General features: G+C 41.3%; 2 protein-coding genes across 4 annotated transcripts in view; one reads left to right on the forward strand and one right to left on the reverse strand.

The window, feature by feature from the left end:
- SLC41A2 (solute carrier family 41 member 2) overlaps nucleotides 1–12033 on the forward strand; it is a 107479-nt gene that overhangs the window by 64919 nt on the left and 30527 nt on the right. Inside the window, exon 11 of one of the 2 annotated variants that reach the window (XM_053255491.1) lies at nucleotides 655–4091. The exons of the other annotated variant lie outside the window; for it this stretch is intronic. Coding sequence (XP_053111466.1) covers nucleotides 655–840 — 186 coding nt within the window. The 3' untranslated portion in view covers nucleotides 841–4091. Of the gene's footprint in view, nucleotides 1–654; nucleotides 4092–12033 lie in introns of those variants that run through there. 2 annotated transcript variants of the gene reach the window in all.
- The window catches only part of CHST11 (carbohydrate sulfotransferase 11), a 321489-nt gene that overhangs the window by 8442 nt on the left and 301014 nt on the right, over nucleotides 1–12033 (reverse strand). Inside the window, exon 5 of one of the 2 annotated variants that reach the window (XM_053255496.1) lies at nucleotides 11337–11499. The exons of the other annotated variant lie outside the window; for it this stretch is intronic. The gene's annotated coding sequence lies outside the window, so the exon portion shown is untranslated. Of the gene's footprint in view, nucleotides 1–11336; nucleotides 11500–12033 lie in introns of those variants that run through there. 2 annotated transcript variants of the gene reach the window in all.

The raw sequence follows: 12033 nt of genomic DNA on the forward strand, positions 1-12033 counted from the left end.
TTCCAAATTAAACATGTGCTTTCAAATATTATTTGTTTGGATTGCAGTGTTAGCACTCCTAGCATATGCATAACTAGCTTAGACTACAGAGTTGCCTTTTAGAGGGCATATTTATCTAAATAACATGCATATTTCATAATGGAAAAGGGGGAAGACATTTGCTACTTTAAAACCAGATGGTTACATATTAAATATTCTTTTGTAGTACAAATAAAAAGTTAAGGTGTTTTTTTTACAGTGATTAAATTATTTCAGTGTGCTGAATATTGTAACATCTTTCCAATTTTGCCTTTTAGTTGTTTAATCATCTATGATGAAATATACACTTTCAAAATGTTCTGTGCAACACTAGATCAGTATACGAACAAAATCACAATCTGGGTGAAGACTTTCTCTAATTGTTGTTTACTTTTAATCTTTTATGTTTGAACATAGGAACACTTTGGGTTAAGAGTCTTATTTCCTACAGGCCCAAAGTCATTTAAATCCTAACCTTGCAAATTTAATATTTAACCGAGGCCATCCTTGCAAAATAATATAGAAAAAGGAACTTACTGACATATTCAAATAAATTAGTAGTAATTATAGGAGAGGGGGCGGTTCTAGTCGGTATACATGTTATTATCTAGACCATGTTTTGTTGTTCTCTCCTAGGTCTTTATACTGTTGTGGATTGCTGACTGGATGGTGCATCACTTCTGGAAAAAAGGGAAAGATCCAGACAGTTTTTCCATCCCGTATCTCACTGCACTGGGAGATCTTCTTGGAACTGCCTTACTTGCAATGAGTTTTCACTTTCTGTGGCTCATTGGTGACAGAGATGGTGATGTAGGAGACTAATAATTCAGACATGCATACTAGCTGATGCCATTAGATGGAGAAGACAAACGGGAGACGACCACTTGTTTTATCACCGAAAGGATCTCAAGACACTTGCTCAATTTGATTTTGGTAATAGTGTTGGCACTGATATTAAATGGCCTTAACTTTTTAAAAATAAGAGACAGAAGTGGAAGGATAGGCTTTTAACATTTTTATGCTGCGAGTGTGGCTGTTAACATCTTCTGACCACAGGAGGAGAAAGGTGGGCCATTGTGCCAAAACAAACAACCACCTAAAAATGTAATGGATGGACAGTAAATAATGTGATTAAACCATCAGTGCATCTATCTTCATAACAATTTGGGTTGCATTTCAGCTGACAGCCTAGCTGTGCATTTTAATTTCCACAATATAAAAGGTTCACAAACTCAGATATTTCTTGTTGTAGCTAAATCTCTTGGAATTGGACACATTAGTTAAATAGTAGGGAGAGAAAGGACTATATTGTGCATGTAATTAAGAAAAAAAAAGTTCAAGCAAGACATTCCACAGGGTATTCAGCAAGCCTTTTTAGTTGTGGGTGAGCAAAATAAAGCAACTTCTATTCTAAAAACTAATTTAATTAGCTGGAAACGAGTAACACATTTCTAACAGATGATACTTTCAGTACTATCGCATGGACATTAATGATATCATAAGCTTTTATTTCAAAAGGTATGAGGGTACGATTATAAAATGTTTTGCAATTTATTGTATAAGGTATAGGAAATCAGGGCTGTTGAGAGAAATAAAAGTCGGGAGTAAGAGGAGATTAATAATCAGTTACATAGAAGCATAGGAAGCTGCCATATACTGAGTCAGACCATTGGTCCATCTAGCTCAGTATTGTCTACACTGACTGGCAGTGGCTTCTCCAAGGTTGCAGGCAGTAATCTCCCTCAGCCCTATCTTGGAGATGCCAGGGAGGGAACTTGGAACCTAGATGCTCTTCCCATAGCAGCTCCATCCCCTAAGGGGAATATCTTACAATGCTCACATGTGGTCTCCCATTCAAATGCAACCAGGGTAGATCCTGCTTAGCTAAGGGGACAAGTCATGCTTGCTACCATAAGACCAGCTCTCCTCTCCTAGTTTTCCCAGTTATGGAAAAACTGAAATATATCTCCTGACGAGACAAGTGATGTGTGCACGCATTTTTCCCCCCAAAAGAAATATTATTTAAAAGAAGGAAAGCTTGAGTTCAGTCTGCCAGTGCTACTATACTCACAACCAGTGGGATTCTTACTATGTGCCAGTGGAAATTTAAAGGGCTTTTCTAAATTATTGTTTTAATGTGGACTGAGTGCAGTTTCTGTTCTGGTGTTGCAGAGGATCCAGACATCTTCCTCAAATGTAGTTCTGCTGTTGTGAAGAAACATCATTTTCTCAGCATTCAAGCCAGTGAATGCTTTGCTGTTGAAAAAATATGATTCCCTGTGCCCACCTGAGTCAGTGCATCAGTCCTTTGTTGAACATGGTGATGCAGGTGTCATAAGCATCTGTTGATTATTGTCTGTAGCCAGTGGCAACTATAATGCAGGGGACCTCATTTTTGTGGGTTCTCCATTAGTAGTTTCAGCTATTTGCAGTGAGGCTGTATATACCCAGTATCCATGATTGCGGGGCGTCAATGCCGAAACCGTGATAATTGAAACCTTGTGCCTGTGGGAATGATAGGATTAGGTTCCTCAGTACTCAGTAGATCCTCAAGGTTTCAATCATCGCAGTTTTCTGCGTTCGTGGTGGTAGCCGAGAACATACTGCACCCCGCACCCTGTGAAAAACGAGGGCTTCGTATATATCAGTGAGGAGCAACACAACTACCAACACATGTCCACATCGTTCCATGAGCACTTAAAAGGTATTACTTTTTAAAACTTCTTTAAGCACTTCCCTGATGAAACACTCTAACCATGCAAATTTCACTCCTGGGTGCTTTCCAGATTAACCCCTACAACAGTGTCACAACATATCTGCTAAGTGTGCTTCCGTACTTCCTGTGTTGTGACGCCGCAGTCCCTGCACTGACAGCAAGGTGCCATTCACATTTCTGATGCCTTTTTATTTTTATTTTATCACTGCAATTTAGTGCTATAATGTTGTATGTCAGTTGCAAAAAAGTAGCTGTATTTTCCATTGTAGATTCTGGGGATTGTTTTCAATTCGATCCTGCCAATCCGAGGCATTTTACCACAGTTGCTGTGGGTAATCTGGAAAGCACCCTGCAATGCTTACTGTGACTTATTGCTGATCATTTCAATAGGATTTGCTCCTGGGGGCAGGAAGGCTGCTTGACATGTCTGAACTTTAAAGTGTTTGTTGCTGATCATGTAACTGTGATTTGGGAATTATGTAGTTGGTTTAAGGGGAAGATCTGTGAAGAGCTGTCCTGCAGCCCATGAGTACTTAAGTCTTTGCCTGATTATTGTTGTTTTATGGTTTGTTTTGAGTTGTACACTGCCTTGTGTGCCTTTCAGGCAGAAAGGAGATTAATATATTCCACAAATAAAACAATATCTCAAATCATGGTTGTGCAGTTCCCCCTCCTCCAAACCTCCAATGAGACCATACGAGTTTCATGGTAACTTACAGGAATTATGCACAAGATTAGTCCCATTATATACACCCAAGTTGCGTGAATTGGCTTAGCAGAATTATTTCAAAATTTGGCACCTATGTCCATGCATGAGGTCTCTCTTTTCATTTATTGTCATTGATAGAGCCAAAGTAACAGAAACAAATACAGGCTTAACTGCTAAGTATCCTCATTTCCATAGAAATTCAAGGTATTGGCAGCTGTTTGGCTTTGTAACTGAGACCTTTGACCAGATATCTGATTTTTTTTAATGCATAATTATTACTGACTGCCTTGTTGCTGGAAGAATTGCACATAGAATAAGATTTCAGAATTGTGAAGGAGAATTGGGCTGCCTTTCTAGACTTCCTTGTTCCACTTGTTAGCTATATTAGCATTTTTCAAAATGGTACCCTGTCTGTAGTGTTGTGAATAACACATCTATTCATTTTGTTTTAAAACACAGTTGGTGATAACTTGAAATCCTTTTTATTTCAGAATATAGATCTAGAAGCAATTAAGTTTAATTCAATTGAGCTACCTTCATATGGAATTATGATTTAAGGTTTGAAGCAGCTATGGAACATTAAAGGTCTTTGGAACCAAACCCTAAAGCTCCAAAGGAAAAAAATAATAAAAATTTGTCTGTTTTTAATGGAAGACTCTTCATTCAGTGTATGTGTACTATTTAAATTTTGCTTGTGCCTGGACCTAAAATGTTCTCAGTACTCTCCAGATCAGACTAAAAATTGTTCACTTTCCTTTAAGCCATAAGCAGAAGAAAATATAAATACCTGAAATGATTCATAGGCAGTATGCATAAAGTGAATCTCATAGAACTGTAATATGAAGAATACTGTTTTAAAAGCCAACAGAAGGCCTTGCTTTGGTAGATATTATTTGTTTGGTTGTCTCTTTCTGATTTTAAACCCTCTAAGAATTATAGTAATATATTTCTGTCTCCCCCTGTTTCTGTCACCATCCCAGTTTGGCTTGGATGGTGTGGCAACCAAAGGTTCAATGACAAGAATGATAGGGTGACCATAGTTCCTGGTGCCCTCTCCCTTTGCTATACCCTACATGTCTATTTGGTTTTTCAAGGTCTTGAGGAATATTAGGACAGCAAGTCAATTGCCTCAGTGTTCTCCGGCAAAATGATAAAACAATATAAGGTGTTAAAACATGCAGACAATATAGGGAGCAGATCAGGTTTGGTGGTTTGGTATTAAAATTGTACTTTAAATATTTACAGGTCTTAAATATTTAAACACCTTCTCAACTAAGATATTATTGCATTATATTAATGTTTTAATAGACTACAACTCCATCACTGGAACATGCATCATCATCACAATTAATATGCACTCTTGGGAAATGTTAGGGCTCTGGAAATGGAAATGGAGAAGTGACATGCAGCTTTTATGGCATCCTTACAGGAACATTACTTCAGTTTTGTACAGAGACTAATCCAACAGCACCTATTAATTTCTTGCAAATTCTGCTGTGAAACGTTAGTTAATTGGACTGCTCGAGATATCCTTGAAATAGTCCTGCCAGGTCAAAGAGTCATCATAATGTTGGAATAATCAAATATCCAACCCAATCATTTCATCACCTTAATCTTCATCCTCCAGGTACCACACAGACTGGAGCACTTCTGAGGATATGTAAGGTACTAAAACCTGACTTTTGGTTGTCACTGGGGTAGTCATGGTACTTCTGCACTGGTCAGCAGGTAAAATAGAAGAAAAGCCCTGCTGGATCAGACCAAGGGTTACTCTAGTTCCCCATCCTGTTTCCACGGGCTACCCCACAGCATAATGTGGGCAGTGCCCGATACATCTGCACCACTGTGGGCCTCTAGAACATGGAGCCACACTGCTGTGCAAGAGTGCAGTGCCAGGACTGCTGGCTTGTGCACAATTAGTCCAATAGAAGTCCTGTGCAATGAATGGAAGATCATGCTAGAGGCAGCAGTCTCAGGTCTGCCCTCTTGTGCAGCAGCGTGGCTGTGTGTTTTAGAGCCCCGCAGCAGCTCGCTGCTCACCTTACGCTACGGGCATATAAGCCACGATTGGCAAGCCCACAGTAAATATCCATCTAACTTTTCTCAATCCGGAAACATCCCACCTTCCAAACTGATAGAACCGACATTTCTACTTCTTTAAATGGGACTCTGCAAGGGTTCCCCCGTCCCCCACTCCCACCTCCATTCAGGAAGCAGAAGTCGGAGCCCCCCCCCCATCTGAACCACCTGCAGCACCGCAAAGGGGGGGGTGGCTTTGCCCCCACACTGATTTCCTGACTTGAATCCCCTTCAAAGCTGCCATTTGCCCCATTAGGGAAAACGTTGATGAGTGTCCGGAGGATAACAATGGGAAACACTGGCCATTTTCAAATATCTGGCTTGCTACAGTGGTGAAGGGAAAGGAGGGCAAAAGGAATGGATTGAAGCTGAAGGAAATGGTTTCTCACGGGCGGGGGCAGAAAATCTTGGGCCGTTCTGAAGATCTGACTCAGCCTGGCCTCTATATGTGCCAGTTGGTGTGTGCAGCCCTCCCATGTATGCTGCCAGGGGGCGAGAGGGTAGAGGGCAAGTGCATGTGTGGAGCAGAAGGGACTAGGCTGGCCCATAATTATGAAACAGTAATAGAGGAAGCTGTCCAAGATAATTCTTGAGACATCATGGTCATCTCTTGGATTGTTGGCAGTCTGTATGCCAAATTATATTTTCATGTGCATATGTTTATTCCAGTATACCAAGAGGACGTGTGTGTGTGTGTGTGTGTGTAGAGAGAGAGAGAGTACGGCCACATGATTTGGTGGTTTGATAAGCTGAGGCAGCACATATGATTTCCTACATGAATATACACCTACCTCTACAAAGATTTGATGCAAAAATGTGCCTAAGTCAAGGAAATCAGAAGTTGAGTAGGTTCGATAAGGCTGGATTTCCTTCCCAGTTTTATTATTCTATTGTTAGGTATAGCATAAAGTCCATAGATCAGGGGTCAAATCTATATTATTTTTCTGCAAGTGTTGAAATTTGGATTCCTTATGGATGGATAACTGGAGTGCTTGTGGGCAAGTGGAAGGTACCAGCAGACTCAGGCTGACCTACAGACATACCAGTGTTCCAAAAAAACCTGAAGAAGAAAACTGTGAGGTCTTGGGCTCCCTTAAACTGTCCCCATGTTTATCAATGGGATGGAATATTCATGAGATTAGACAGTTAAGAGCTAACAGTTTACAGAAAAGCAGGTGGGTGGAGGTAATGGAACTCTGTGGCAAGTGGTGAGGGTGAGGAGGGCTAGAATAAAAAGCAGGAAATTTATCATCTTGAAGAACACTCTCACAAGACACAAGTGAAGTGGAAAGTTTTCTAAAATGCTTTTGTTTTCTCGCTAGCTATTTCACAGCTTTGTATATGAGGGGAAAGGGGTTCTAAGTAAGTAAGTTAGTGTGTGTACACACACACACACACACACAATGGGGCATTTATATATTGTCCCATACAAAAGAGTCCCTAGGTGGTTCACAATATTTGAAAAGGAGCTGGGAGTCAAGGACTGAGCAGCAATCCCCACCCTTCAATCAAAATATCCTGAAATCAGAAAAAAATGGAAGTTTCCTATGAAGTAAGACCTAAGTTAGAGGAGCAATTCTTGCCTTCACCCTCCCCGCTCCCCATGCTCCAGCACAGGCTCAGGTAACACTTGCACACCAGGCCACTGCAACACTTAGTTGCTGGTCCAGTCTTGTAAATTTGCTATATCTGAAACACACTCTAATATTTCTGCACTATTATTATTCCCCTTGTCTGAATGTCATTTCATTTCATTTCCATCTTTTAGGCAGCTAGACTTTTATTTCCTGGGGGCGGGGAGGAATCCAATCAGCAAAGTCCTTATTTTATTTTTTCTGTATTGCAAAACTAAAATTTATTTTTAAAACCACCTTCAGTGATACAAATTGCACATAAAAGCTTATTGCATTTGCTATAATAACGTTTTTCTACCAGAGTAATAATGTACATTTAATACAAGATGGCCAGGCTGTTATGAGGCTCCATTTGATTGAAGACAAATGTAGCAATAACTCAGGCATGGCAGGAACATTTATAAATTACCATTTTCACTTATGAAGATAAGTACGAGCAGAGTTCAGCCTCTGAGAATGCCTTGCCCTTTCCCGCATAGAACAGTCAAGAACAGATAAGGAAAGGAATGCATTATGGGTGGGGCTTACCAGGGCGATTTAAATGTCAGGCAGTCTTAAAACCTATTCCATTGCTGGCACAGCCTCCCAGAGTCGAGGTAAGCATCTCGTACTTCCAACAGGATCGATTATGTATTTTTTCCATTTTCATTTATTGGTTAAGGTCATAACAATGCTGGACACATGCAAACGCACGTATACAGTATAGACATGTAAGTCTTCCTACTTATTTATTTTTTAATTCTAATTATATGGACTGTTTTTTACCCATTCTGTTGAAATTTCAGTGTTGGTAATAACACTGAGAATTCATGAAAACAGCTAGATTTTATTTTTTAATCTGCAAACTGTATTGGGAATGGATCAAATGCTAGATTAGAAGCAGAGAGACCTGGCTTCCATCCGCCACTCAGTCATGAAGCTCATAGGTGATTGTGAGCCAGTCATTTAATCTCAGCATAACCTACCTCACAAGGTCGTTGTGAGGATCATAAGAATGGAAATAGAGAACTATGTGCGCTGTCCTGAACTCCTTGGAGGAAGGGTGGGATAAAAATATATGAAACAACTGAATAACCCTATCAGTGGTTGTTTATTTTGTCCCCACAAATACAGATTTATTCAGCACTTGCTCTCCGTTACACTGAGAACAGGTGGGGGTGGGGTGGGGGCAGAAAAGAGAAGGTGAGAGTTTGTGTGTGTGACAAGTTTGTGGAGTTTGTGGGAGATTGTGTGTGTGACATTGTAAACTGCAATCAGAGTTTGGAATATAAATGAGATTCATCTATTTAACTTGATAATTTATCTCAAGGTGGTGGTGGGGGATCTAATCCATACACCAGGAAGAAAGAGAAATGGTTTAAAACTTTGGAAAGATGGTTGTATTAAATAAGGTAGGTAGAGAATGCTTGGACAGTGGCTGACATGACGTGCAGCATTCTAGCTCTGTTAGTCTGTGCCTGGGGTTGCTGTGGGCTTTTACGGCAGCCCAGATGCTGTTCGGAAGCAGCGATGCTGGAAGGATCATTTCCACAGGTTTCCCCATTGTTGTGAGCAGGGAGGCCTGCACACACCTGCTGCTTCTGCAACCCAGGAGCGGCTAGTCTTAATGAACCGGGATGGGGGCCAAGGTGCTCAGTCCCAGCTCCTTGTCACACCCCTGCTCCCTCAGAAACACAAAGCTGTGAAATAGCTAGTAAGGAAACAAAAGTGTTTGACACAGCTTTCCCCCTCAGTAGCAGAATAGCTTGTGGCTACCTTGAGGGAGTGCTTTTCAAGATGATACATTTCCTGCTCTTTTTGTTCTAACCCCCACCCCCACACACAGAGAGAGAATATCACTGTTGCCACAGAGTTCCAGTACCTCCACCCACCTGCTCTCAGCGATGTTACAGATGGTAGCTAATTTCCCTTTGTCCTCTCAAATTCACTGGATCAGACCAAACATCCATTTAGTCCAGCATCCTGCTTCCCAAACTGGTCAGCCATAAAGGCCTCCTAACCTCTTCTTTCCTAAAGAAGGTAAAGTTCCAAGGTGGTGTTCCAATCCTCTGGTTATTTTGGTTGCCCTTTTTTGTAGTTGTCATGACACAATTCTGTGCATCACATCGCATTGAAGTGAATGGGGCTCACTCCTGTGTAAGTATACAGTACATAGGACTGTGATAACAGTATGTGACAGAATCTTGGGAACATTCGTGTGTGGAGTGGAATTTTCAGCTTTTAACAACATGATGGGGAGAGAGGGAGGGAGTATGTGCTGGGAAATGGCATGTGTGTGTAGATATATATATATATATATATATATATATATATATATATATATATATATATATATATTCTTTATTTGAAATGCACCTGTGGCAGCTACCTGTCCAACCTATAAGGAAGGAGGTGCAACAGGCCTGAGTGAAGAGGATATTGCAGCTTTAATACCACTCTTGTCTCAATATGCTTTTATTCAGCTGTAACCCTCTTATCATTGACACCCCATCTAATAACACTCCACTTGTGCTCCTGCAGACTAAAGAACATTTTAATGAAGGTTGGCACACATGATTAATTGAAATGTGTGTCTGTAGCCTGATACCCAACTGGTGCGCATGTTCCAACTCTGGCTGCAAATGATGCTCCTCTTGTCTATCAGGACAAGGTACATGTTGTGCATCAGATATGAAAGTCATTGCCAATCAATGTGAGGATTGTGTTTGAAGGGTTTGTGCATAAGTGTGTGTGTGTGTGATGACCAATGTATACTTCATAGGCCAGGGGTTCTCAAATGTGGGTCTCTAGCTGCTGTTGTTGGACTACATCGCACATCATCTCTGGCCATAGTGGCCTTTGGCCATTACTTCCAATGGCCATATGCTCACACCTCCATTGAACGATTTTCTCTCAAGAGTGCTCTTGCGCAAACACTCAAATGTTGCCTTAGGGACACGCAGAAGCATGAAGCACACAGAAGCACAAAATGCCCACAGGATGCTGCTGTTTATGTAGGCCAGGAATCTGCACTCTTCATGACAATGTCCTTCATCACACACCCTTGAGATCTATGCTTACATTTGCATGCAGAGTACAATGTAGTGGTTAGAGGGTCTTGTAGCAAGCATGAGTTGCCACCTTAGCTAAGCAGGGTCTGCCCTGGTTGCATTTGAATGGGTGAGCACTCTAAGATATTCCCCTTAGGGGATGGAGCTGCTCTGGGAAGAGCATCTAGGTTCCAAGTTCCCTCCCTGACATCTCCAAGATAGGGCTGAGAGAGATGCCTGCCTGCAACCTTGTAGAAGCCGCTGCCAGTCTGTGTAGACAATACTGAGCTGGATAGACCAATGGTCTGACTCGGTATATGGTAGCTCCCTATGTTCATGTACACTGGTTACTTTAACACTGTGCTTCCAATTTCCATGGCACTTTATGGTGCAGAAGAAAAACAACAACAGATCCTGCCCCAAAAAGTTTACAGTCTGACATTTGACAGAGTGGGGTAGACACAAGCAGAGATTTGATGAGAAAAAATGAACGTGAACTCAGTAAGATACTGAGCATAAGACCGGCCCTCCTGGATCAGTCCCAAGGCCTTTCTAATCCAGCATCCTGTTTCACAAATTGGCCCATTAGATGCTTCTGAGAAGCCTACAGGCGAGAGGTGGGGGTATGCTCTCTATCTTGCTGTTGCTCCCCTGCATCTGGTATTGAAAGGTATCATGCCTCCGAGGCTGAAGGTGGCCTATAGTCACCAGACTAGTAGTCCCTGATAGACCTGTCCTCCATGAATTTGTCTAGAAGAACAATTCTTGTGACTGGAGATGACTAAGGACCACTTTAACAGAGGCAAATCTCAACTGGCCACTTAACTTCCAATCCAGCTAAGAAGATTTCCATGTGTAAACAAATTTGCTCATATGTACGACTTTCTAGATCTCGAAAAATGGTGACATCCTAACTAAATTAGGGAAATCACGTGGGTTTTTTTGGGGGGGAGGGGTGATTGCAGTGGTGATGGGGAATACATCTATTTTGTGAGGAAACAGAGCACTCTAAGAGCTGCAGGCAAGCCTGTTGAAATTACAAGGAGTTGGACATGCCTAATAATTTCAATTTCAATGGGATTTCCTTGAGTACATTAGCCATATTTACCTGAATAGGTGACTTTGAATTTAAGATGCCTTAAATATAGATGTTCAATACATGTTATACCTGTATTTACCAAAAGAAAAGAGTCTGAATTTAAGATGACCACACACACACTCCACAATTATTTAACTGGAACAAATTGGTGGGTGGGATCTCATCTTGGATCTGGATAAATACAGTAGTTGCGATGTCAGCCAGTAGGTGTAAACCTGAAAGCACATAAAAATTGTAATTGGATAGCTGGGGGTGCAAGCTATCTATACTGCAGTGCTTTCAGTAAGAAGGTTTCAATAAAGTCCGTGTAGTGTGGTGGTTAGAATGCTGGACTAGGACCGAGGATACCCGAGTTCAAATTCCCACTCAGCCATAGAACTCGCTGGGTGATTCCGGGCCAGTCACTTATCTCTCAGCCTAATCTACCTCACAGGGTTGTTGAAGAGATAAACACAACCATATACACTCTCTGGGATCCTTGGATAGATTTGTAATAACTAACTTACTAACTAACTAACCCCTCGCCAACAATAGCAGGATTGGGGACAAGTTGATACTCAACAAGGAACTGCAGCCAATCTGGGCTCCCCTGACAAAGGTCCCTGTGTGACACACACACACTTGAAAGCATGTGCTTGTTGCTTTCATACTTCACATTTAAAGGCATACACTTAAAATGGTTAAGGCCTACTTTGAAGAGATTTTGCTTTGTCAAGCAACTTTTAGATAGTGACTGACATGATGCACAA

The sequence above is a fragment of the Hemicordylus capensis genome, chromosome 5, assembly GCF_027244095.1.
Source record: "Hemicordylus capensis ecotype Gifberg chromosome 5, rHemCap1.1.pri, whole genome shotgun sequence".
Lineage (NCBI taxonomy): Eukaryota > Metazoa > Chordata > Lepidosauria > Squamata > Cordylidae > Hemicordylus > Hemicordylus capensis.